This window comes from Stenella coeruleoalba (assembly GCF_951394435.1).
Source record: "Stenella coeruleoalba genome assembly, chromosome: 6".
Lineage (NCBI taxonomy): Eukaryota > Metazoa > Chordata > Mammalia > Artiodactyla > Delphinidae > Stenella > Stenella coeruleoalba.
Window position 1 is genome coordinate 98,057,751 of NC_137151.1, and position 27,476 is coordinate 98,085,226.

Sequence of the window (27,476 nt, forward strand, 5' to 3'; positions counted from 1 at the left end):
GCATTATTAACCCTTCTGTGGGTAAGGCCAGGACCTTACATCTAACCAGGGCGATAGGAAAGACACACACCAAACAGTTAAATTACATACAAGGCAGTGGGTGTTTACCCGCTGAAACACATGAAAAATGGTCTCCAGTCTTTTTTAAAGCAAGGTAAAATCAGTGGTGTGGTCAGTAGATGCTCGAGTTGTTGAGAGAAGAGAGGAATTAATGTTGAAATGTGCCAGAATGGTTAGGAGAAGAACTGGCGAAAGGGGTGGGATGGGGGTCGGGGAGCAGAGAATTACAGGTAAATGGAGAAAAGGCAACAGCGCTCAGCAGAGAAGCCAGTTTGCCTTGAATAGCATGTGATTGATTACACGGACTTGGGACAAGGTACTGGGGTCACAGCTGAAGTGAAGGGCCTACTGCATGAATGTGGGGAAACCTGGAGTCAATCCAGCTGTGCTACTCACTAGCTTCTCTCCCTTGGAAAGTCACTTGAGCCTTTCTGAGCCTCAGTTTCTACATCTTGTGCAAAATAAGATTAGTAAGACCTAGCTCGCAAGCATATAGCAGTGATTAAATTATGAATGCATATCAGCGTGCTTTGTAACCTGTAAAGCATTATGCAGATAGGACTTAGAATTATTACCCTTAATAGTGGCAGTAATGAGATCTGATAGGAGAAGCGTAGGTTCAGGAGTTCTTTGCGTGTCTGCTTGTGGCACCAGTGTCTCCTCCCTCAGCAGATCGCCATCATTAAAATGCTCTGCTCCAGACAGCTGCCTACTCATCTGTGCTGACTTTGGCCTTGAAGAGGTCCCGTGTTGTGGAATATTAGACCAACGTGGTTCTGGATGGTTAAGGAGTCCCAAACTGGAATCCCGACTCTGCATCCTAAGCTGGTCTAATTTGACTTCAGGGGAGGGTAGCTTCTAGAGCAATAACCCTGGAGAATCTAACCAGAAGGGACTTAGGGGAGACAGGGAGGAGGGAGAGACGTGGCCAGGAGGAGGAGAGTTGAAAGAGCTGTTTCTGGGCCACTGATGACTGTCACAGGCTCCGCTCTCACTAGAAAGATGATGTCAGCAGGAAGAGCAACAGCAAACCGGTGGTCCAGGAGCACCCTGTTGATTCAGGGCTCTGGAGTGCCCGCCTGTCCTCCCCTGATAAGCCCGGGAGGTTCACAGTCCCTGTTGAGTAAGAGAGCTCTGTGCCCACGTCTCAGATTAACCTGATCCTGAGGTGTCTGATGTGCTGGGTATGTGGTGCAAAAGTGCCCCCGCCGTCTTGCAGAAGTGTTCAGCATAAGATGTTTCAGGGCCCAAAGGAGGCCGTGAGGCTTTCTTCTCAGATGCCATCCTGTTCTCCGTGCAAGTGGCCGGAAAGCTCCTCCACGAGCTGGATTTGCTGGTGCGGGTCCCCAGACCTGTGTCTGCAAGGCATGGGGCCTGCCAGCAGGAACGGGAACTCGGCCTCCCACACAGTGCCTGATGTATCTAAAAGCTAATCGGCCAAAAGACACGCTCTTCAAACATTTGGATGGGTGAAACCTTCATTTCCCAATATGTGTATGTTCTCTGCTAAACACTTAGCCTTTGTTAGTGATGATGACAGCACTTGTTTTCATTGGGGCTGCGTTTGCCTGGCTCTCTAAGGAAGGCCAAGTTCAGGCCTCCGCAGGCTGGTCAGGGAAGGGATCGGGGTCTCAGGCCCCCTGAATCACCCCTGTGCTGCCACCATTCCCTGTTCTGCTTAAACAGGGATGTGAGTCTTCCGAGTTGCAGTTACTAGAGCCCAGGCACCATCCAGTAGCACCGTCGGAGACAGAAGCTTTTAAATGTCTTCCATTTGGACGGTGCCCAGCCAAGATGATAAAGGCTTGAATTATAAACCACCTGGCCAGAAACATCCTCTAGTCTAGCAGCCATGTCACCACTTTATTATCCAGTTCATTAGAGTGCACTGGCCCTTTGGGTAAGCCGATGATGCGTAAAACGTAGGTCTGGCCTCTCGGAATCTAGGGGGGGAAAGACAAGTACAGATACAACCAGCCAAGACCTACGGCCAGCAGAGCCGGGCGCCGTATGTAAAAGGCACAAAAGAAGTGATGCAGGGAAATAGGCAGGAGGGACCTTCTTGACGGAAAGACCCAAGAAAGGGCTTCAAGAGGATGCAGCATTTGAGTCTGGGTTCCAGAGCCCTAAGAAAGGGACACAGGGCCTGGAGAACTAGTTCATAAATAAAAGACACCCAAACTCTGCCCCAGCTTCCCCCCGGAGGGACCACAACTGCCAACTGGTGTCTTTCCCAATGATTTACCGGGAACCCCTGTTTGGGTTTGTTTCCCCCCAGATGACAGGAGTTTCTTGCGGCTGCAGAGTGATGGCGGGAGAGAGGGCCAGTACGCGCGGCTCATCAGCCCACCCGTCCACCTGCCGCGGAGCCCCGTGTGCATGGAGTTCCAGTACCAAGCCACGGGAGGCCGCGGGGTGGCGCTGCAGGTAGTGCGCGAAGCCAGCCAGGAGAGCAAGCTCCTCTGGGTCATCCGCGAGGACCAGGGCGGCGAGTGGAAACACGGGCGGATCATCTTGCCCAGCTATGACATGGAGTACCAGGTGGGGTGGCGACGGGAGACCGTTGCGGAGATCCGAGGGAATCGTTGTTATCTGTGTTTCAATATTTCAAAGGGCCGTGCCCATTCATCTTTAGGGAACGCGGTTAAGCGCCGCTGTTTTCATTGTGTTTCTCACGTTGCCATGGCAACTAAATGACACTCTTATTTGTTATTCAGAATGTGCCTATCTCTACACCCAGACTTGGTTCTTTGTTCCTCCTATCGCCTTTTATATTGCTGAAACCTTCTCCGACAAATGTTTCTTCTCTCCATTTTATTTTAGATTGCTATCAGGTAGGCTGACAAAGGGACGCAGAAGCCAGGGAAATAAACACAAACAAACCCTCCACACACAAGGGAAAGAAGCCTGTGGAGCCCCTCAGACTCCGAGGAGGAGAGGGAAACAGCCTCCCACCCCTGTCCCAGCAAGTGTGAACACGGGAAGGGGAGGGTCGCTGTTGGTGCTTAGTGGCCAGCAGACCAGAGAGACTCCGAAGTGAGTGGTATCTCTCCCAGCAGCTCCCGGAGTTGAGTTCTGTTATCTCTGCCCCACAGAGCAAGCGCCGAGGCACAGATGGGTATGCACAGCTGGGGCTGAAACTTGGGTAGGAGTAGGCATACTGTGGAAGAGGTGACTGAGAACCAGCCATAGCGTTAACCTGCTCCTCCCCAGACGAGAAACAGCAACAGATGGCTGGTGAGGCAGCCAACTGCTCGCTCAGCTTGCCAGAGGACATGTGCTCGTTTGCAGAGAGAACCTGGGGAGGGCGAGAATGAGGGCGGGCGGCATGGAGACCACAGAGCAGAGGGGCTCCTGTGTGCTGCCTGCAGTCACTCTCGAGCTTGTTAGGCAGCCTGAGTCCCTCCCCCCCGCCCCCCCCCCCCCGCACCTGCCTTCCCACTTATAAACCCTCAGTGCACGGTGTTGCGAGTACCTGTTGGCATTTTTGTCTCGCCCACTAAACGGTGAGATTTCCTGGTCAGAGGGTCTTCTCTTATTAGGCTTTGTAACTGTCATGGTGCCTGGCACGTAGTAGGTGCTCAGTAAACTAGTGGTGAAGGAAAATCACTTCCCTACTCTTGTAATAATGGAGCCAAATGACAGTGTTACCCCAAGGCGACACAAACCTGTATACTACATTTCTCACCTTACCCCCACCTGCTCGTGTCCTCTGAGTTTCCAAATACCTGGATTGGGCATTTGAAAGATTTATGAGAAAAAATATCAAAAATGGCTAGGGAAATTTCAATTCTCCATTAAACGTGCTCTGATTGTGGTCCTTTTAGTCAGTACATTCTGGTTACTGGACAACAATATCCATCACTTTGTTATATATGTATTCTTTAATCACCTCAAATATGCATTTGATTTGAACCAACTCTTTTTAAATTAAGATTTCAAGCACCGTAGCCATGTGGTCAACAGATGTGTACCAGGTGCAGTAACGCACACGCACACACGCATACATTTTAAGCTGCAGTTAACAGAAAATTGGAAATCTTTGCACTGTTTGGACGAGGAAGCTCAGTTAACCATGGCTCTTTTTCTTCCGGCTTCTAGATCGTGTTCGAGGGAGTTATAGGAAAAGGACGTTCGGGAGAAATTGCCATTGATGACATTCGGATAAGCACCGATGTCCCGCTGGAGAACTGTATGGGTACGTGAATATCTGTCTCTTTGTGGCTCTTCCAAGGGCTGGGATGTACAAGAAGAGACAGCACATCGTTTTCAAACACAGCTCTTACCCAGTGGGTGGGGCAGCTCCAGTCTGTGCGGGAGGCGAGGTGTGAGTGCAGTTATAGCTTGGGCTGCGTTCAGGACGGGAGAGGGGTGAGATGAGGTGAAGTCTTATATCCCCGTTCCCATTCAGAAATAGACACGCACTAAGTATATGAAGATTCAGGGTGCCAAGACCCCATCATCAGACTCCAGCTTTTAGCAAAGAAAATGCTAGAGGGTGAGCGCAACTGTCAGTCAGAATTACATGATGGAAAGGTTTGATGGATTTAATGGAAGCCTTCACTGGTGAGTGAAAATAGTACATATGTTATATCAGAGTGATAACACAATTACCCAAGTAGCTCTTTTACATGAATGAATTTCAGGGCAAGGTATGGCATGTGGAGTAAGAGTTTAGATTTTGCTTTGAGGCTAATATCTCTAATGCTTAAGATGCCAAAGTTGTAAGTTTAAACATTGCATGCCAGGTGACCAGCATAGGAAGGACACTGTCACCTTGGACAGAAGTGCTGAGCACACCTAGTAAAATGTGTGCATCTCAGAGCCATGGACATTCCCCAAAGCAAGAGGAAATCCTGACAAGGAACGAGACCTACTTTCAGTCTGCAGAGTAAATATAATAACTCACCAAGTGCTTTTCTTGGCACGTGGGTCCCAGGTGTGTGTGTGCCTGATGATGTCAGAGCACCTGGGACCACCCTAGTCTCTTCAGGCAATTCTCGGGGCCCCAGGCATCTAAAAGTAATCCAGGCTCTGAGAAAGTAATCTGTGGTAAGTGACTGATTACAATGCTTCAGGGACCCATTACTCTATAAAGGACTTTTTGTTCCAAAGCAACTTTGAGAATCTTTTCCCCACCTACCCGGCCCCCATGATGATGATGTGTTAGACATGGGCTAGAGCATGTGGAGGACATGGGATACTTTCCGTGGGATAGTATAAAGACCTTGATGAAATTCATCTTCATCATACCCTTTGTTCACCCTATTTCTTCCCCTTATCTAACTCAAACTTTTTTCTGTTTTTTTCCAGAACCCATATCAGCTTTTGCAGGTGAGAATTTTAAAGGTAAAAAAAGTTCTTTTTAAATTTCTGCATGCCTTTTCCTTCCCCCCATGTGATACGAATTTGGTGGAGGCAATAAGCCTCCAAATTTGACAACGCTCACAAGAGAAAATAGATGTCACACCTTCTCACCGCTAGGTGGCGCCAACAACACCTGTAGATGCAGGGAAGGGGGGATTGAGATCCTCACTGTCTCTTCTTTAATTAAAGTTTAGAAACCTGTAATAGAGACAAATAGGTTACAGATAAACCTTTCAGCCTTGCACTGTCCAACAGAGAGCAATGAGGCTGAACATGCATGAGTGGTGAGAAACGAGAGGCTGTGGGGAGACTGAACAACAAAAAAAGTCAGTAGTAAATTAAAAGTGAAATGAGGTGGCCATGATTTATTTTCGCCTGAAGATGGTTTCTTTCCAGTCACAGGGTACCAAGGCAGCGGTCTCAGTTAACCCTCAGTGAGGTACACTGGTGGGCAGTTTTGTGAGGGAAGAAAGTTAGGGGAAACACACAAGGAATGATAATCCAAAGGGGGGAAAGTTGCAAAACTCAGGAGCTGGTGTCTGATTAAGGGAAGAAGGACTCTCATTCGGTGACTGGAGTTAGAGCACTTGAAATACAAGACGGAAGAACAGAAAAGGGCATTTTATCCCTAATAAGGTAAATAGAGAGCAGGGCAAAGAAAGAGGAATGTGGGATGCTTGCCTTATCCAGGGAGGGAAGAAAGACCTCCAAACTTGGGAATGCGAATGTCTGTGCTGCTTGCTGCAGTGCATTTCACACTTCGCCCTCTTTGCAGTCCTCCTGGTTGACACTGCTAGCGTGTCCACCCGGGTTCCAATGCGAAGCATTTAGAAGCCACTCTATAAATGCTTCCCGTGAGTTGGCTGCGGGGGAAAGCGCACTCAGAGACACTCACCCTCACCTAAGGACGGAACCCGTTTTATGCAAATCATTGTGAGGGTTTCGGTGCCCTGTTTGTATTGGCTGGCCTTAACCCCACAGGTGACAGCATTTCACAGGTAAGGGAGGTCATTTTCGTGTCTGAAGTCCAGACTCATTATCTTCACTCTCAGTAACCTGTCCAGCTCCTGGCTGGAGAGAGATGACTTCCTGGGTTGCCACCTAGATGTGCTCTGTGACTCCAGATCATCTCACCCAGTTTGCCACTCCTCAGCCACAGCCCTGAGACAGCAGCTGAGGAAGAGGGCAGCAGCACGGGGAACGGCAGACCTACCTATGTAGAATATCTTTTCTTTCCTTTTCACCTTCCCTTGCCTCCTAAACCCCATCCTCACTCCCCCCGGTACACATTTTAAAGTATTAAGAGTATTCATGTGCATTTGTTGGTGCTCCTTGGGTGTGAGATTTATGTTAATGTGAATCTAAAAGTATTGGAAGGAAAGCTGAGATCAAAACTGAACGGCTTGGAGTACAGTTGAATTCAAGTTCTAACTTTCGGGACCCAAGGTAACATGGACGCTCGGGCAGTGAAACTTGCTTATGTTGTTTCACATGACTTTGACTGACTGTTGAGACTCAAAGCTCCCAGGAAAGGCTGGTTACAGACTTATAGCCCGTGCTGCAGACACTGTGCTGTGTGAGCACACATGTCTGGGTCCGTGAATGACACGTACGGTGGCTAAGCACTTTGCTTCTGTAAAAGAATAAACAAACCAGGGCACATGTGCTGTCCCAGAGGCTGTGTTTACCATGTGCGTCACAGGCCGGTCATGTTCTCTTGTAAAAAATATATATATATAAATAAATAAAACAGCCTCAGAGCCGCAGTGCTCATTTAGCCAAAATAAACACAGGGCTTAGGGACTCGAAGGTAAGAATTTCCAGTGCACTCCCGATGGGCTGCTTTGGGGGTTAAGCAAAGGCAGCCCACGAGTGGCATGGATTGGCCCACGGCTGTTGTCTTGAGAAATAACGAACATCTTTGGAAGGAGGAAACCAAGCTGTGGGGAGCAGAGACTCGGCTAAGGAGTCAAGAGCAGGATAGGAGTGGACGATGGACAGTTTCAATTACATCGGCAAGTTTTACGTGGAACTCTGACTCGGTAGCCAGATGAACCCAGGGCCAGGGAGGATTCTATTGGGTTGAGGCACCTCTGACCTCAGCAGACACCTCTGGATTTTGACTTGAGCGAAGCCTTCCATTTGGGCGAGGAAAGCGGACCATTCGCTCTATCTAACCTACTCACCTCTCCTGGTCAGGGCAGCAGCAGCCCTCTCTTGCGGGGGGTGTGGATTCCTTGGGGCTTAAACCAGGCTTTCACTCAAAAAGAGAAACAGAGAAATCAGGTTTGGGCAAGCAGGATATGGAAAGTTGATGGTGAAACAATATTATCAACAGGCGTATACATTGTTAGTATGTTTTTTTGAATTGGAGTCGTTTTTCTTTTCCATTATATATTAACCACGAGACAGAAGCAATCGTATTCTTTAGGAGAGATCTATGTGTACCAGGTAAATCTTTAAGGAAATGCAACAAAAGTGGCCTCTGGACCGGGGCTTATTAGATAGTCTTAATCTTTTATATTTTGAAGTGTCTTTCATTTTCTGCCTCTTACTCATTTCTTGCCATAGAACATTTTCTTTTAATTCAAATCGCCTTGTGTCTTCTGCTTGGGGTGTATACTTTGATTGCATACTGAGGTATGAGTCAGTAGTGAGGAGAAACAAGCCACGGAGAAAAAGAGAGCCATGTAGAGAAGGGGCGAGGAGGAGAGAGTGAATAAGCTGTGTTGTCATGTGATGTCTAAAGAGACATTTTTTTGCTGCTGTTCTAAACAATGTAGCCTGGGTGTGCTTTTCTTTTTTCTTTCTTTCTTTCCTCTTTTAAATCTCTGACTATAGACAAAGTGCCGTCATGTATCTTGTTCTAGAATTTGAGCTTTTACAAATGAAAAACTGTGTGTAAGGGTCGGGGGATGGGGGAAAACCAAAAAGGGGTGTAATTAAGGTGATGGATTATTTTTTCTTAACCAACACTTTCTTCTTTCAATAAAAGTAAAAAGAGTAATGAGGAAGCCAGTAAAAATATATAAAGCCCATAATCAGAGTTCTGTCGTTGTTAACTAGCCAGTTATTTTTAGCAGGTCGCAGTGGAAGCAAGAGTTCTTATTCATGTTAGAGGCTGTGGGCTTTGAACAAAGCAGGAGCAAAGAGACAGAGCCTGGTACCCTACCCGTCAGAGACCCATGGAAATCCCAGTCCCCGGGTGGGGGGGTGGGGCGGCGGCAGTGAGAGTGAAGGATTCAGAAGTGCTGCGTCTACCACTGATAGATGCTAAAAGGAACATCAGTAGCTCCTGTTCAAGCCTGTGAACAGGGGTTTTATGCCTCAGACCAGCTCTGAGGGCTGTCGGGCCCATCTCTTGGGTCTCACCTTGTGCAGTCCTCGGCAGTTTTCAACCAGATAAAACCAGGAGAAAGTGGACAGCACAGGCTATCTCCTGGGCATAGAGGGGGCCCATTTTGAGCTAATGACAGAGCTGGCTTGGGGTTGACCCTATGCATCAGGTTTTCAGTTCTGTTTACTTGGTACCAACCAGCCCATCTCCGCCATTTCCCACCCCCATCTCTCTGTCCCCACCCTCATCCCCGGTCAATCTACCAGTCGGCTGCCTCCCGAGGCTTTGTCCCCCAGGGTGATGAGCCACATCCCAGGGTACAGGACGTGGGGTTGGCCTCAAATTCCCTCTTTCTGTGGCGTCCCTCCCTCCCACGGCTCTCTCCACTAGAAGCAGTTGCGAAACACATTGAGGGTTAATGGCGTTCCTGCAGTAATCCTGTGATGAGAGGCGGAGTATTCCTAAACCCTGCCAGGGCTCCAGATAGGCAGCTGTGGGGTGTGACTCCTTCTCCTTGGCCCCCTCCGCCTGATGCGCCCAGCTGCCAGATCAGGGCTGGGTATTGCTGAGCCGGGAAGCCTGGAGATGAGAAGTGTGGGACCCGCTCACTGCCTAGCTGTGGCTGCCCGCCTGAGGGGACGCCGAGGCATCCTCTGTGAGGTTCAAGGCACAGAGGCCTGACGCGCTTCCTCCCCCCGCACGTTTACCATTCATCTAAACAGCCATAACATCAGTTTCTCTAAGGGGAGAAGGAATTTCTTTTCGCTGGCTTTTCCTCTCTCCAGGAGCCGGAAGGACAAGCCTTAGTTTAAAAGAAGTAGCCTAGGCACAGCGCAGGGAGATCAGCTCGGTGCTTTGTGACCACCTAGAGGGTGGGATAGGGAGGGTGGGAGGGAGCCGCAAGAGGGAGGGGATATGGGGGCGTATGTATACGTATAGCTGATTCACTTCGTTATACAGCAGAAACTAACACACCATTGTAAAGCGATTCTACTCCAATAAAGATGTTAAAAATAAATAAATAAAAGAAGTAGCCTAAGTGCCACCAAAGAGAGGACAAGCGTCTGAGACTTCAGCCAGCCACGGATCTGAGTTCAGGGGGTTAGACAGATGTAGGAGACCACCAGGTCTCCTGCTAACCGAGTGGAAACCTTCCGGCGATCCCCACACACACCGAGTGCAAGGCAACCCAGAAGGGTCATTTCACAGGGGTATTTTGCACTCTGCATTCTTCTTGCCAACAGATCAGTGGGCGTGACCACATTCTTCGACTCTCTTCTGTAAACTTTTCTAGAGAAGTCAGCCTTCTCTTTTGTTTGTTTAATCTCACAAATTACATAAGTCTTTCATCTGAAATGCCCCTTCACCAGCTCTTCGTTTTCAACCTATGCATAAAAGACCGCAGACAGGCCAGGCCTGAAACAGTTCCGATTTGCAACGAGCCTTTTTGTTTGTTCCCCTCTGAGAGAGATGATTTACCTTTGGTGTCTTTCAAAACATTTCTTTTGGAAACTTGGGTGACTCCTCCGGGTCCGGAGGACATGTCATAAACTTAGCTGTAGGAGATGTTGTCTCTTTCCGGTGATTCAGTGAGAACTCGACTGAGACAGTCCTCAGACAGCTTCCAACAGACGTAAGAGGCAGAAAGGGGGAGGGCTGCTTCGTGTTCCATCCCTACGTGGTTAGAACAGGGGTCTGCACACTTTTTCTGTAAAAGGACAGATCGTGAATATGTTGGGCTTTATGACACTCTGTGTCACCACTAGTCGCTGCCACTGTAGCACAGAAGCAGCCAGAAGCCATATGTAATGAGGGTGGCCGTGTTCCAAGACGTGCGGAAATAGGCAGTGAGCCAGATTTGGTTATCTGACCTCTGGGCTCCAGCACGGGGCGGAGGATTTGGTCCACGTGCTTCCCGTCCTGACCCTGCCACTTCCTAGCGGTGTGAGCTTCCTCTGAGGGCTCTGGGCCATCTCTAGGGTTTCACTGTGTGCTGCCCGCCCCCCCCCCCCTCAGTTTTCCTACAGGTAGAACTGGGAGAAAAATCACTTATCCTCTCAGGTTCTCAGCTCTCCCATCTGAAAGTCATGAAGAATAAAGATGATTCACCGTATAGCCCAATGCCCGGCACCCCGGAAGTGTCCGTTCATTATAGTTGTAGTTATGGTCACATTTCCCAATTGCTTATTGATTCTGTAACCCTATTTGCACAATAGGAGTGGAAGAAAGCTACCGACAGTGTCATTTTTTCCCCGTATTTTCCTTCCATGCATGGCTTCTTAGAATTTGTTTCTCAAACTTCAAATTCTCCACCTTCACATTACCGCTTTCTCCAGGTGGCTCAGAACTTTGCAGGTGGAAGCCTGCTCAACCTTGCAAATACACTTGGAGTTACTGACTATTTAAATTTCTGTTTCTCATTATCTCACACGATGAGAAAACTTCATGGAAAATTAGAAGGTAGAAATTAATGGAAAATAGAAGAGGCGTTGAAAGCAGTTTTCAGTTGGGGGGAAAACAAGGTATGTGAGTAAGTGGGGGATGTTAGAACAATCAGAGGGGACGTTCAGCTCCACACGTCACCAGTGCTGGGCAAGGTTGAAGTCACCTGCATTCTTTCTGCCATCCTGGGAGACGTGGCCCTGGCTCCTGTGTTGTGAAGCAAAGGCCCAGCCATCCCATAGGGCTGAGGGGGGCAAGTGGGGCTAAAATGCAGCCACTCACCAACCTGGGTACCTGGTGCAGGCAGCATCTGCCCAAAGGGGGCACCTTTTTGCAATTTGACACAGAGGCATGGTATGAACTAACAGGATCTAACACTTTCCAAGAATAACTATTCTATGAAGTACCATTAGGTCATCAACATTTTTTCCAGGGAGTCTGAATGTAGGTCCAAAGTTCATTCCTCCATTCATCTGTCCACTCATTCATCTAATCACCCACCCGTCCACCCATCCACCCATCCGTCCATCCATCCATCCATCCACCCATCCACCCATCCACCCATCCATCCATCCATCCATCCATCCACCCATCCACCCATCCATCCATCCATCCATCCATCCATCCATCCACCCATCCACCCATCCATCCATCCATCCACCCATCAGACATTCCTGGGATTGCTGCTGTTATCTGCAAAGGTGCTTTGAAAGGGGATTTAACCCCTATTGATCTATCACCTTCCTTTTCTCTGGCTAGCAAACCACAGCCTCGTTAGCACACAGCCCCTGAAGACTGCCACAGAGCCAGGTTCCAAACCAGCGAACCACCAGCCTGTGGGAGCTGAGTCTCTTTAGCTGGAGAATGTCCTAAGAAACTCTGGCCCCGAACTGCAGGTCATCAAAAATTGCCTGAGGGGGGTGAGAGGAGGGCTGTTAGGTGTATCCTCTCTTTTCTGACTCCTTTAACAATAAAAGCACAAATTCATATAGTATGTTTTCTCATTTCTCCAAACAACTGTCCAAGGAAAAAGTTTAAGGAACCAATGTGACATCCACCAAATGGCTTTTGTCTCTAAAATTTTCAACATGGCAATCATTTCTGGGGAGGGGAGTGTTAGCGGGAAAGGGGAAGAGGGCTTTATAATAAAGTGGGGTTTGTCTTCCAAAGGAGAGCAGAACTTGAGGCGAGGGGTCTATCTCTGATTCTGAATCTGTAATCCACAGAATGCGATTTCTTCTTCTCCAGCGGGTCCCCTAGATCCTCCCCACCGTGCCCCAACTTCGTCTCTTCATAAGCCACACTTTAGGAGTCACGTGAAGGCCCCAGCCCCGGCGCGTTGAGCCCTAGGGGATGTATTTAATGTTGAGAACCAGCATTTTGGCTGAGGGAAAGCAAACCTTTGAACCGAGACTATGCGGTGTTGGTGGGAACGTGAGCAGTTGTGACAGTTTTCTGCTTGACAAAAATTTGTGCTCCTGCTTTGTGGTCTAGTCAGGCGCTTCTGAGGGGAAAGTTAATCCCTGCGGATTTACCGCCTTCCTTTCCCCTCACGGTGAGCTGCAGCCTCATTAGAGAATGGGTTTCACCGTGGAGAGGCGGTGGCACAGAGGAACTTGGAGCCCATCCCTGCACACTTTGCTGTTGCTCGTGCATTCTTCTGAGCCCACGTGAAAATCCAATGGCAGGATGGTTGCCAGGCAGCAAATACTCTTGGTGACCTGAATAATGAGTTGACAACAGTTCCTTGTGACTCACGAGCTGGCCATTTCAAGGAGCCATTTTCAGTGCCTTGCTTTCTCTTTCAGTTTCTGTGCATAATTTTCAATATGGTCACAGAGAGAGAGGGAAGGAGGGAAGGAGGAAAGGAGGAAGGGAGCTTTCGAAGCTACAGTAATGAAATGATTAAAAGATGGAGGGCTTCCCTGGTGGCGCAGTGGTTGAGAGTCCACCTGCCGATGCAGGGGACGCGGGTTCGTGTCCCGGTCCGGGAAGATCCCACATGCCGCGGAGCGGCTGGGCCCGTGAGCCATGGCCGCTGAGCCTGCGCGTCCGGACCCTGTGCTCCGCAAGGGGAGAGGCCACAACAGTGAGAGGCCCGCGTACCGCAAAAAAAGAGAGAAATAGGAATCTTCACCTCAGTTCAGTCTTTTCCTCACGAGCAGTTATAGAGAGCCTTCTTGGTGCATACCCTGAGGTAGAAACCAAGATGAGAGCGAGTTCTTCTGCTTGAGAGCTCCGCGTCTCGTGAGGGGGGCGTGAAAATATAAATGAGGCTTGTCTGCATCTTGAGCAGAGATCCACCCACAGAGTAGGACCAACGGCGCACGGAGAGGGCAGCAGCAGCTCCCGCCCGTGGCTCCCACCTGGGGTATCACAGGGATGGAGGCGATACATCTTTCTGGACCCCTACTTGACGGAGGCAGCTAGGAGGAATGTTTCATAGGTTAAGCATACACCATTTTTCAGAAGTAAGGATCATGTCTGGTTTTGGCAAGCTCAAAATCTCCTGGTCCCACTCTGGGCCAGATTCTCATCTGATGTGACTGGTTGGGGGAATCAAGCTGTAGCACCGTTTTACATCAAATGGGACCCTAGCCAGTCGTTCCGCAGAGTTACCCTGGGCTTAAATCTACAACGTCATCTCCATGGCAACCAGAGGCTAGCCAGTGAATGTGGTTGCCTTCTAAATCCTCGGCTAGCTTCTCTTCCGTCTTCTGTCTTTTCCGTGATTAGAATGTGCTCTCACTTACTCTCGCTCTCACATACCTACTATCATTTTGCATTCACATTTCTTCGTTGCAACTTCCTTCCAATCAGTTTTTTAAATCCTCCATTCAATTAAAAAAATGAAGATGCACTACTCATTGCTTGACAGTGGTAATTGACCTGTTTAGACAAGACCAGGCTGATTTTCAGTGGGCATGGAAGCCTTGGCAAACCAAAGTGGAATTCGCCTTCAAGTCTAGCCAGCCTAATTAATACATTGTTTGAGAATGCTGGCCAGCCAGACCAAATATTGTATTTCCGTGCATTCGGAGAATCAGTGCTATGGAATCCCAGAAGTCATATCAGCATCACTTACTTGCATGTATTCCTCTGTGTGTGTGTGCGTGTGCGTGTGTGTGTGTGTGCGTGCATGCGCGCATGTGTGTGAATCGTAATGCTTCTATATATTATACAGTAATTGTGGTTTAACAGAAAGAAGAAAAGAGTTTTGGAATCACACAGCTCTTGGTTGAATATCGAACTTCCCACTTACTTGCTGTATAACCATTCATTTAACCTCTCTGAGCCTCTATTTCCTCACCTGTAAAATGGGTCTGACAGTACCTACCTCATAGGGTTGTAAGTAGGAAATAATATCAATCATTGAAAAGTGCTTGGCACACACTACTCAGGACCATCTTATTCCCCTGTCCCCTTCCCTCTCCACTCCAAAGCATGTGTGTGTTTCTTTTCTTTTCTTTTCTTTTTTTTAATTAAATTTGGATTAGTCTGCATGCTCTCAGCCTAGCAACACTCTCTGTGTCTCTCCACCAGGGGGCACCCTCCTACCGGGGACCGAGCCCACAGTGGACACGGTGCCCGTGCAGCCCATCCCAGCCTACTGGTATTACGTTATGGCCGCCGGGGGCGCCGTGCTGGTGCTGGTCTCCGTCGCGCTGGCCCTGGTGCTCCACTACCACCGGTTCCGCTATGCGGCCAAGAAGACCGATCACTCCATCACCTACAAAACCTCCCACTACACCAACGGGGCCCCTCTGGCGGTGGAGCCCACCCTAACCATTAAACTAGAGCAAGACCGCAGCTCGCACTGCTGAGGGCCGAAGCAAGGACGGCACCCAAAACAAACAAGAAAGACTGCAAACACGTTGCCTCGATTTTGCACTTTTTTCTCCTCGCCTAGTCTCTGTGTGAACGCTCAGACATCTCTCTCTCGGGGCCCAAACCCTGTGCGCTCGTATCCATCCCGACCATTCTCCTTGGGTTCTTTTGTTTGTTTGTTTTCCTTTTGTTGATTCCAATGCTGCATCTTGGAATACGAGAAGAGATCCACCCCTAAGCACTTCACCACTCAAGGCTCAGCTGGTTTCCTTCCAGAGACTGGTTCCCTGTTTCTTCCCCTTGCCTTATCCCATCCCTCCTCTCAGTGGGCAGTCAGTCTGCCAGGAGACTTGAGGGGAGACCCGGATCTGTGTGTTTGTACATGGTATACATTTGCGTGTGTGACTAGCTCTGTGTGTGCATGGGTGTGAGAGAGAGACTGGCTCATTGCAGGTGGGGAGTGTGTGGGTGTGTTCAGAGAGGGCCCCCATTAACTCTTGTGTTACTTCTCCGGGGGTACATGTTCCAGAAAATAATATACTGAACTAGTTTTGTTTACTTGGAGAAGAGATTGAAGCTTTTTGTTGCCTTATCTAGCTCTGGCTGGGTTTCTGTTGGCTACCATTATCATCTCCAGGTACCTAAAAAACTAGAGGCCATGTGAAAAGAAGTGTGGCCCTTCTCATTCCTATCCCCATGCCCAACCCACCTGACCCAAGAGGAAGGTTCCCCCACTGCACTCAGACATGACCCCTTGTCCTGTCTCGGGCGTCTTTGAAGTCACATGACAACAGCCATTGGGTGCGTGTGGAACCATCTCTACTTCCAGCACTGAAGCAAATCTGTCTCATGTTGCCTTATAAAAGAGAAGCTCATAATGAATGTTTAGCTTTTATTGGTTAAGTCCAATCTTGGAATAAGTCATAGAGAATAACAAATCTGAGGCTGATGTAGGAAAAGCAGTAGCCTGTTGAGAGCACGAGGAGATGGGGGAGAAGGAAGGATGAAATGTTGTCTTTAAAAAACGTCCTCACCCCTGGGCATTCATTGTGCCCTGCTTAGGATGGGATAGAGTAAGAAGGTTAAAAAACGTATTCTTTGGTGTCTTATTGATCATTGTAATAGCGTTTGTAAAATGTGGGGGGAAAGGGGTCATTTGCTTTCCTTTCATGGTGTAAATGGGTGCCTGAATGTATAGCCACTAAAATATATGGCTGTTCACCTGACTTATTTGAATATTATGACAGAATAAAAAGTTATCAGTTTTCTAAAATGTACCAGTGTACTACCCCTTAAAGCGTTCATGGCATCTGGCAAATACACCCTTAGAGGCTGGCCTGGCATTTCCAGATGTTGCTGCATCATCAGGAGAAGGTATAATGAAGATAAATCCTTTGCTGCCCATTCGTCCTCTCTAAACAGCGCAGGGAGAGGGATATTAGAGATAAATTGCCTAGTGATATTTACGAAGGATAGATTCGATAATGAAGTCAATTTCATTGATAGAAAATGCGTATTTTAACGAGATTCTCAGTGTACTGGGCTCAGCCTTGGGGGTGTTTATTTCTCACCTTCCTGCTAGGAATCCACTGAGGAAGTGTAAGATTCTCTCCAAAGATGGTTGCCTGGGCTGAAAGCCTCCAGGTACCTTCTGAGAACAAAATACTAATGATTATTTATTTTTTTTTTTTTGGGCTGCTTGGGAGAGAGAGACTCTTAGCATTCTTTCGGAATATCCACATAGATCCCTCCAACACACACACACTCACTTTTGCATCTGCTTTGTTTCATCCTCCTGAAAGAATGGTGCTCTCCCACTCTTATTCTATTTCAAAGAGCTGGTCTGTCTCAACCACAGCAGCCCTGCCAGGAAAAAAGATGAAAGGCTAGAGCATGAGCTACCTTGAGATTTCAAGAAGTGTCTTACCCCAGCTGAAGATGGAGAAAGAAAGACGGAGTGAGGGAGGAGGGGTGGCAGGATACCATGGATACCTTGTGATGACTTCCATGCCAATCACTAAGGGCTTTTTGTCTCAGGTATCTGTATCCAGTGATGCATTTGGGGTCAGGCATCCCTTGAAATGATTGACATCCCTATAGGCACCCCATGGAGGCGTGGTGTCAGGATATTCCGAAATTACACCTGGAAAGTCTAGCCAGTGTAGGAACTGTCTGAGTTACCATACACCCTTGAGGATTTCCCTTCTTTAAAAGAAGATGACAACAACTTTGTGAAATTTGCTGTATCTTTATCTGATGCCCCATGTGGCATCATCTTTATGTACATGCTGTCGTTGAGAATACGAGACTGCTCAAATCTCTGTGACTCCCATGATGCACTTCAGCTGGGGATGTTACACTTCTCTCTCTGTCTCTCCCTCTCTCTGCTCTTGCAGCCCAAGTGACTTTCATAGTATTATCCAGGTACTATGCTAAAAGGGAAGCTCTTCTATTAAATGTCATGCCTTGCAGCTTTAAAAAGCAAAATCTGTATTTCATGGAGGGAGGGAAGGGTCCCTCTCTTCCAAGAAAAATAGACCGGACAGGTGAATGCATGCATGCATGTTTAGAGCTGCTTCTCAGAAGACAAAGAGGTGATGGCAACTATTTAAAAATTACTGAATGAATGAATTGAAGGTCTAGCTCAGGCTGGTACAGTATTTGCCTTAGTAGAGCTTTCATGTTAACAGCTCCAGGAGGGGAAACCCTTACCTCTGGGTTAAAAATCCCTTCCTTGGTATTACGCTAGCAATTGCTATCCCCTAATTGCCAGTGAAGGCAGAAGAAAGAATAAAAAGGATCTTAGCATTGCCATTGACAAAACAGAATGCTGAAAATAAATTGTCTTTTCCTTTGTCCCACATTTTTGGGATTAAAGCCAGGATAGGATAGGAAATCCAGTAATATTTCTGAGGTTGATACCCCATCTTTAAGAAGACCCTGTCTTTAAAAATGAAACTAGCAGGCAAGTAAACACCTGAATAATCGAAAATTACCAAAGAACAACAACAAAACTTAAAGATTTTTACTTCCTATTCTTATCCCCTCGCCCTATAACTGTGACATCTCTTGCATTGCTCAGTTGCCTGTGTGTCAAAATAACTTGTGGACGTTGGAAACTATTTGAATGTGTATTGTGTGGAATGTAATAAAGTGATGATATTTTTATACAAACATCTGGGTTTTTTTTTTCACCTTGGCTTGAGAGAACAAAGTTGAAATGTAGGCTGTGAAAGAACTGATGTTTCCACAGTTTATACATCGCCTTCTGAGCCACAGGGCATTTCTATGGGAGGTAGGTTCTCCTTGAGGCTGAATGCCAGCTTCTCCTTCTTTTATTTTTTATTACTGCTTGTTAGGAGTTTTATCCAATTTGTGCAGCTGAGCCAATTTTTATGATTGGTGTGGGATTTTGCAAAAGTTGCTAAGTGCTAAATTACTCAATGTGATTCCACAAAATTTCTCTTGATGGTAAATCCCCGGAGATTGGCCTCTACTTTCAAAGGGCCCCCGGGGGGGCAGGTGGGATGAGAGAAGCTGAATCATGTACTCATCTCTGCAGAGACAGATAGCTTCCTTTGGAGAAGAAGTAGTGACGTCTCACGCCTTGCCTACCAGATGATTACTTCCACGGGGACGTCGATGTCCAATTTATGAGCACTTTCCCAGACAAAATGGGAACTTGTAGCATGTTCAGGCTCGAAGATATTCCAGACTTTGGAGCAAGTAAGGAAGATAATAATATGATTACTGTGAACCTGGAAATATCATGGAGGAACATTTTATAAAAGGAACAATTCTATGACAACTTTGAGGAGGGGGACTTGGGGAAACTTACTCAAAAGCCAGAGCTTACTGACGAGTATTTTTCTTTTCGGTCTCTTTCTTGAGTAGTTAGTGATATAGTTATATAAAATAGTTCTCTCTGAGGGGTATTAGGGGCAAAAAATCTAGGAAAGACAGCCTCCCAGCTATTCAGTGTTTCTAGATGGTGGTCAAAAGAGGTGGTGGAAGAATTTTCCATCACTCCCTATTCGTGGGGTGTATTAGAAGCATTCCATCAACCCAGGAGCCTTCCTCGGAGTCTGAGAACATCCCTAAAGGTCCCAAGAAAAAGGGCTTGTCCAGGAGATCCTATTTCTGTCAGAATCCTGCTTTTCTTCCTTTCTAAACCTAGATCCAGGAAGGAGTACTTCTTACAGCTATAAACCTGCCCAAGTGGTGGTAAAGGAAACAGGCTTCTGGGTTTTCAGATCTTACAGGAAGTGTTGTCAGTACAGATGGCTCAGTCTAGATGTCACTGTCTGTCCTCTGCAGGAGAAAAGAGCAGAATGTCCATGTTTAGAGCATTGTTTGTTCCTCTAATGACAAGCGTCATTACCCATTTTGTCTGCATAACATTTGGCCATTCTTAAAGCCATTTGTTCCCATTAGCAAAAGATGAAATGAAAGCATCTCAGAAGCATTTATTTCCAGCAAAGAGCCAGGCTCAGTCAACATTTTCATGAGCTGTCCTGGGACCAAACTTGCCCGAGTGAATGAGATTAGCCATCGCTTATGCTTCGTTAGCAATACTGCCTTGGGAGCCACCTTTGAGAATTTCATCATTGCTTTTCCCACCTTGGTTCTGGTCCCAAGGCTTATTCTACGTGCACTCTCTCTTCCCCAAAATAGCAGACTGTTACGATTCTGATCTTAGGTGTCAAACACAGCACTGTTATCAGTATGGTATTTCAGACCTAACCCAAGCATAAATGTTACAGAAACTGTATTTCCATGGGTCATAAACACCAGATGTCAAGGCCCAGGATCGTCTGTCTTGGCTCCTGCCTGGCCTTATGATAGTTTAAATGTGCGTTCTTGCGGGTGAAGCAAGACTCTGCCCTCCTAAGCCCAGATACCCGCAGCCTGGCCAATCGGCTGTGGCCCTGTGTTTGTTTTCATCACCTCTCTTCACTGACTCTGCAGTTGTTTTGCACGAACATTGTTGGCCTTTCTGTAATCTCTGATGAAAAAAGCTTCATTTTTAAATTTTAATTTGTCCGTGTTATGGGCTCCACATCTGAGCCGAACTGCAGATCTGTAGGTGCGGCTTGTTTTCTCTCTTTGATTGTGTGCATCGCTGGGGCTCTTGCAGCTGTAATTTGCCTTTCATCCACTTCAATGACGGCCCAAAGAAAACACAAAAGAAATCCAACCAGAGGAAAAGGAGGGGAGAGGGAAACACCAGCCAATGGTCTTATAATCAGCAGGGGAAAGATCGGCTTATATAAATAAATTAACAGCTAGGAACAGTGTAGGATTTAATGAAGCCTGACACAGATCAGGTGCACTGGAGTATGTCTCGAGGTTCGATATAATCAGAAACCTGCGCCTTTAGAAGGCGTCAGGCCACAGGCCTCAGCCAGACGACATTTGCACTGTGTGGAGGAGTTCCTTTTGGCCCCAAACTTAAGCATGGAAGAGGTGCAAGATTTGGGGACTTGCCAAACAGAAAACCCCCTTTTAGCATGGTTTCTGCATGGCACAGGGCAGACAGAATCTTGGTGTTTCAGGGCAGACAGCAGAAACCATTCTTGCCCCAACCCAGTGGACAGGACCCCCAGAATCCTTCTGTTCTCTTTCCAGTAAAGTAATTGTTCTTGGGCTTTGCTGTCACTGACTTCCAAGCTCCCAATAAAACTGAAGTCCCACGGCATCGGACCAAGAAATAGGAAAGGCCATTTGAAGAGTCAGCAGCAGACGTGCTGGAGGCAAGACTGGCCCTGGGTGGGGAAAACACCTATTCTTGGAGGCTCATGACTGGAGTCATTATGATACTGAAAAAGGCCGTTGGGGAAAAGTTTAAGATGGTCTCTGGTTAGGTTTCTTTTCATTTCTTTTTAACTTACAAGTTATACGTGACTATATCCTCAAAAAGTGCAAATAATTTTTCTAAAAAGAAGCTCATTTCACTGCTAACCAGTCCCAACCCCCTCCCCAGAGGGAACCATGAGAAATTGTTCGAGGTATGTATTTCCAGGCCTTCTTTTATACCTTTACAAATGTATATGTTCATGTCTAATTACGCAGTTTGCTTTCGTTGGGGTTAGTTTGGTTTTGTGTAAATAGTATCAACATTTGCTCACGTGCTGGATAACCTGCTTCTTTCCATTTGATAAAGCCTTGAGGATACTTTGTTGCACACCGACAGGTTTACCCCATCCTTTTCAGATATTGTCTAGCATTTCGTATCATGTCGCTGTACCGCAGTTTATTAACTGCTCCCCTACTGGTGGTCATTCAGGTTGTGTCTAGGTTTTCTTTCTATGATAAACAATACTGCAGTGAACATCCTTGAGGTTGCCTCTTTGTGCAAGTTTCTCTGGGATAGAATATCTGGGTCAAATGGTGTGCCTGTTTACATTTTAATAGATGCTTCAGGTGGCTGAGTTTTACCTTTAAAATGAACCTGCCCCCATTTGAGAGGGTAACAAACCAGCGGACACCCTGCATTATATCCCCTGTCATGTGCAGAAGCCACATAATCTCTGTGACTATCTCTCTCTCTTTCTCTAAAGTGGGCAGAGTGCTTGCAAGGGAAGACTGAGGACAATTTTAGTTGAAGGGAATTTTAATCACAGGGACTTTTTTTAATGCTGATTTGCGGAGAATGTGAGCCTGGCTATAAGATGCAGCTCGCTGGAACTGTGGCCACCGTAGCCCGGGAGTTAATTCTATCCCTGGTTCAGCAGGCAGAGCCCTGTTCTCCATGATTAATGAGTTCCACTTGGTTTCTTCAAAGAGTGACTGTGCTGTGCCTTGCTGTTATTTATTTATGTTTTCTACTAAAAAATTCGTGTCAAAAACATCCTTTAAGGTCAGTGCACGTTATTGTGCTGCAGACAAAAATATTCCAACAGCCGCAAGTAGGCGCACGTGCCAACAGAAAGTCCCTAATCCTGTGGCCTTGTGCCCAAGGGCCCCATAACGGCCCTGAGAAGAGCAGGCCTTCCTGGCTGAAAGGAGGCACCCAGCTTCTTTCTGAGGAGGGTCAGGGCTAATGCGACCTGAGGAAGGGTAGTAGGAAGTGCGGTGGCTTTCCAGCGGGAGGTTTCGATGTGCAGGCAAAGCTGCTAGCCCCAAGTGGCTCCAGAGAGGAAGGACAAGTAGAAGAGAAGCCAAGGGAGCCATTAGTTCAAAACACCGTTTCTTCTAAGAGCTGCTACCCTTGTTTCTACTGTGCATTTAGACCAAGGGGTCAAAGTAGTGTGACTTTGACGCTGAGCGTAGTGGATAGTGTGACGTCCATATATGAGCTTTGCCAGCTTTCTCCAACCTGCCAGAAATCCAGGACTGCTGCCTCTAGGGCTTGAGACTTGGGTATAACTCTTGGTGGCTCAGGGGAAAAAGTAGCACAAGAGTGAGGTGTGGGTGAGAGACACGGGCGTGCACACACACACAAGCTTGTTTTGTCGTCTATGTGTAATTGTGCAAAATTGAACCCTTTTAGTATCATTGACTGACACACCCAAAGGCAAAGGCTCTGATCCAGAACGGGAATGGTAGGGACCACGTCTTGGCTTTCAGAAGCAGCAGTTTCTTTCTCAGGCGTCAGGACTCATTAACCGGATGCTGGACTGGATTTCGGAACTCGCTAGAGAGCAGCCAACTCCAGTAATGAAGGGAATGCGGAGAACGCTTTGAGCCTGAGGTGGCCTTGACCGAAGTCCTATTCTCAGTCGGCCTGCTGGTTACCGAGGCTCCTTTCAGCACAGTCTGTTACGAATCTTTTCCTCTCTTTGCATCTCCCTGCTGCCACCAAGGGGCTGGGAGAAGGGATACAAGGACCCCGAGGGCCGTGTGGTCTTCCGTATCGCTTCTCTGGGCCACTTCCGACAGCTGGTACCGAGGTGGGAAGATAGTCACTAGGACGGAGACTGGGGCTGACGTGGGTCGTCAAAGGAGCCCCCAAGGTGCCTCATCACCTCGGCCAACTGCACACCAGGATCGCGAGCTCGGGAATGGCGTCCACGGGAAGCCCTGAGCTCTCACCGCCGTCATCATTTCCGGGCTCTGAACTCCTCACAGGGCCACCGTCCCCTCCTCTTTCCCCAAGAAGGACCTGTTTCCACCTACCTGTCTACCTCTGGGTCGGGTGTGGTTCATCTTCAACCTCCACCCTCCCCTTTCTGCAGCTGCCCCCTCTCTCGGTGGCTCCTTTTCTTCTCTCTGGCATTCCTGCACTTTCTCCACCTCCCTGCACCACGGCCTCCTGCCAGAAGAGCCCGTCAGATTCCCAACACAGAGGCTTCATTGCTTGCTTCCTCCAAGTAGCTGCATTTTTACAGGAGACCAAACCTAAGGTCGGAGGAATTACTCTCTTGTGTTATAACCACAGTTCTCAGCCACCAGCAAACTTTTGGGGGAAATCACCTCTTGAATGGGCAGAGAGAGGTCCCTCTTTGGAAGCCCTAAAATCTTATCACAAGGTCATGGATCCTCGTGTTCAGAAGAGCCCAACTTTTCAGTAAAGCAAACTCTCTCGGTGAGATACATGTGTGTAGAGAGTTTTTTCCCAAAGACCTACAACAGAGAGGGACAATCTTTAAGAAGACATTGCTTTTCACATTGGAAGTGCATGCAGTTTTGTTTCTTCTCCATCCTTTCACTTGTCCCAGGTAATACCAAACCTCTCCACCTGTGCAGTGTTTCCATTTATGCACTTCTTGAACCTTGGGACTGGAGGAGAGGAGAAATGTGAACGCCTATTGGCAAACTCCCTGAAATGTGAAGATAGGAGACTTTTTTCCTAACATCTCAGGAAAAACATCAAGAACGCAGTGGAAGGGGGACACTTTCCTCCGAACTTTTCTTTTTCCCACCTTCATACCCTCAGAGAAGGTAGCCAACAAAAGAAGGCCCTCTTTCTTGTGGACATACCCACTTACAGTAATGGAGAATATCTCTGATTTCTCAAAGACCTAGAGCAAAGCAAAGATTCCAGAATTTTCCTCCCTCAGCCTTACTGGTTTTTTCCAGCCTGCACAATCATGAAGCCTATGTTTATAACTACACACTTCTGTGGCGTCTCCTTTTTCTTATTTTCACGCCATCGTTGGGGCTCAGTGGAGCCATTCTGGCCTCAGCGGCTCATCTGCCTCTGCACTTGGAAGTGTTATTAGGTCATTTCACGGCCTTCTCATTTGCAGTCAGTATTTCCAATTCGTTTTAGTGTTTCCTCGTGATTATTCAACTAAAAATAATAGAAAATCACGTTCAAAGTCATCTGGTATCACAAACCGAGCCCCCTTTTCTTTTCCAGCTTGAAACCGTTTGAAAACTTAAAAAAATATATACTTTTTTCCATGACTTTGCATAGATTTGGCTATAGCCCAAGAGATTAAAAACCCACGATAAAGGATCTTCTGGTGGTGTTTCTAAACTCAAGCCAAACCCAGCACGGGATGAATGGTTCTCAAGTAGCCTGACTCTAATGGAGGAACTTTGGCAAACGTTCGATCTACATCTGAACTTTTGGCTCCTTCTAGCAACAGGGGATGAACAAACTGAATTAGGGAAATTAAGTGTGGTAGGGAGTAGGAACCTTCAGCCAATACTAAATATTACACTGAATTAAACACGTTGAAGGGCCAAGAAATATCTGCTAGTCCTTCATGAGTTCTCACTTATTGAGATCACAGTGTTGTGTCTCCTGCTGGGATCAGAACAAAGTGACTGAGAGAATTTTCTGAAGGCTGCTCCCCTCTGAGAGGTCCAGTGTGATTTAGTTGGCTCGGGGGGTTCGGGAACTTGGAATCAAACTCAACAAGGGCTCTAAGTGGCCAAGAGCTAATCCCAAATAAATCACAGCCCCGAACAAGGTGTCGAAAAGGTGGCTGACTCTCAGTTCTACTGCCGAGCTCTTCAATGACTTACTGCATTTTTCTACCCTCCTTCCTCAATTTCTTCCTCCTTGAAGAAGACGCGATGACCCCTGGTATCCTTGAAAGTGAATGGTTTCAGTGATTTCCTCTGTAGGCATCTCTTCAATCCTTGCTTTAAAGGCTGGTTGCAGTTTGGTGGGTTGAGTGGACGTGTGGGTTAACTGGCTTCTCACCAGGTCTTGTCAGCCCTGCCTCAGCTAAGGTGGAGGCTTCAAACTTGGGGAACCATTTACTAGCTCTGTCAGTTCCTCAGTTGCCCCTTAACAGGACTGGTTCCTAAGCTAAACGAGCAAGTATGGAAAACATGGAACCTCATGGCTTCCTTTCACCTGTCCTTTGCATGGTCTTCTCCTTCCACGGGCACCTTAAGGTGGATGCCTTCAGGTGTGACCACCTCCAGGAGAGGACAGACCCGGGGTGAAGACGGGTGGCGAGCCCTTTTCTGTTGAAGTTGCCTTGTCTACAGCCAGCCGCCCTTTTCAGGGAAGCCTCAGCAGAAAGGCCATCAGAGCTTTCTCATTTTCTTCCTGTAAAGATGAGTTCTCAAGCAGGAAGGAACATCAGTGCTTACTTTACAGAGGAGCAAGCTGAGACCCAGGGAGGGTCAGAGACTCGTCCCGGCTCTCACACCTGGGCGAAGTGGCAGAGCTCAGGGGAGAAGGAGGAAGCCTGCTCCCAGTCTAGCGCACCTCCATATTCCGTGCTGCTCCCCTTCGGGTACCGGCCTTAGAGTGTGTCCGCTACACATTCTGGATGGCCAGCCTGTCATCAGCTTCCACCGGGCCTCTTAAGCCACTGCTCGGAGTTGGTCTGGAAGGGACTCTTCAGAGAAAGCCAGCATGCGTTGGTGTCCTGATGGGTGTGCCAGTGATCCAGGGACGGATGGTCTTAAATCATTTATCTAAAAGTAGCCAGTGGTTTGGGGTACACTCCTCACTCTCTTAACTATCTTGTGAGGCTCTTTTTTTTTTTTTTTTGATGTAGAAAGTAAACAGAACAATGTCAATGAAAATGTACTCACAGCAGCCACGGCATAGGAGATGTGGTGAAAGGGAAGGTCGGAATTTTTCTGTAACTGCAGAAAAGCAAACTAACCCCAAAGGACCCTAATTTAAGAGAAAAAAAAAAGAAGAAAATAAGGGAGAGAGAAAAGATAAAGTGTGTGTGTGTGTGTGTGTGTGTGTGTGTGTAAAGAGAGAGAGAGGGTGGGAAGGAAACTCTAAATGAGAGAGGGCATTCTTGTTTTAGACCTCAACCACACTCAGGGGGAATTTTCCGTTTACAGGTTGGAGTGTCTGGGGCATTTGTCTTGCATGGCATGTGTGATCTTACAGTGCCAGGCAGTGCTCCAGACCCTCTGGGAGAATCACATCTTTTTAGAGGAGGCAGAGCTCACGGCTGGGTGTGGCTGTTCCCCATTTGTGCTGTAGGGTTGCAATGTACTGACAAGGGTGCTGGAGAATATTTGACTTGTGAGCGGGCAGGGCAATCTCTGAGTGCCTCAGTGGATCTGATAAAAATGAATACAAGCCCCAAACCAAGAGATCAGTGTGCGAGTAAACAGGCTCGGGTGCCGGGCTCGAGGCCATCGCCATCCCTCGCAGCAGCCTCCATTCCCTCCTCCTCCCTCCCACATTTTTTCCCTGCCTTGGCACAGCCTCATCTGCCCAATCCCTGCCCCAGATTCGTCAGCACTTAGAGTCCCCTCCACAGCATCCCGCTTTTTTTTTTTTTTTTTTTTTTTTGCGGTACGCGGGCCTCTCACTGTTGTGGCCTCTCCCGTTGCGGAGCACAGGCTCCAGACACGCAGGCTCAGCGGCCATGGCTCACGGGCCCAGCCGCTCCGCGGCATGTGGGGTCTTCCCGGACCGGGGCACGAACCCGTGTCCCCTGCATCGGCAGGCGGACTCTCAACCACTGCGCCACCAGGGAAGCCCCACCCCCACTTTCTTTTATGCTATTTTGGCACGGGTGAGTCCTTGCTTCCCAATCACACTGAAGGGCCTCGATCGTAGACACCGGGTCCCGTACATCTTCCTTTCCCAAACTCCTCCGTGTGGTTCCCGGGCACGTAGTCAACCCTCTTAATAAGTGAGGGTTGGTTGATCGGTTGGTTAGTCAGTAAGTGAAAACTGCCGTTTGGAGAACAATGTAAATCAGCCTTCCCTGTCTGGGGACCATGGGAAAATGTGAAGTCCCAAATTTCAGATCACGGCATCCTCACGTTCATGAGAAGTCTCCGTGAGTTCCCATCCAAGTGGTGAGCCAGCAACGCAGGCAAACAGCCAGGGGCTGTGTATCCAGCCCACTAGGATGGAGACAGGGCGCACCCTTGGGGTGGGTTAGGGATGATAATGGGGGTTTGCCTGAGTGCACACCTGCGGGAGTCGGAGGGGAGAGGGTGTCCTCTGGCCCTAATACAATACTGAGTGTCGGAATTCAGATTTTGGAGTCAGACTGATCTGAGTTTAAATCCGAACAGGTGCCCAGAAGGAAACAGGGTCATGTGAGGACAA

The 27,476-nt window shown here is 47.9% G+C and overlaps 1 protein-coding gene across 3 annotated transcripts in view; it reads left to right on the forward strand.

Moving 5' to 3' along the window:
* The window catches only part of NRP2 (neuropilin 2), a 115,451-nt gene that overhangs the window by 79,521 nt on the left and 8,454 nt on the right, over positions 1-27,476 (forward strand). The window contains exons 13-16 of one of the 3 annotated variants that reach the window (XM_079924500.1): positions 2,339-2,601; positions 4,162-4,258; positions 5,374-5,409; positions 14,750-22,198. In XM_079924500.1, coding sequence (XP_079780626.1) covers positions 2,339-2,601; positions 4,162-4,258; positions 5,374-5,409; positions 14,750-15,030 — 677 coding nt within the window. In that variant the 3' untranslated portion in view covers positions 15,031-22,198. Of the gene's footprint in view, positions 1-2,338; positions 2,602-4,161; positions 4,259-5,373; positions 5,410-14,749; positions 22,199-27,476 lie in introns of those variants that run through there. The other 2 variants (XM_079924501.1, XM_079924499.1) reach the window with 2 other exon arrangements.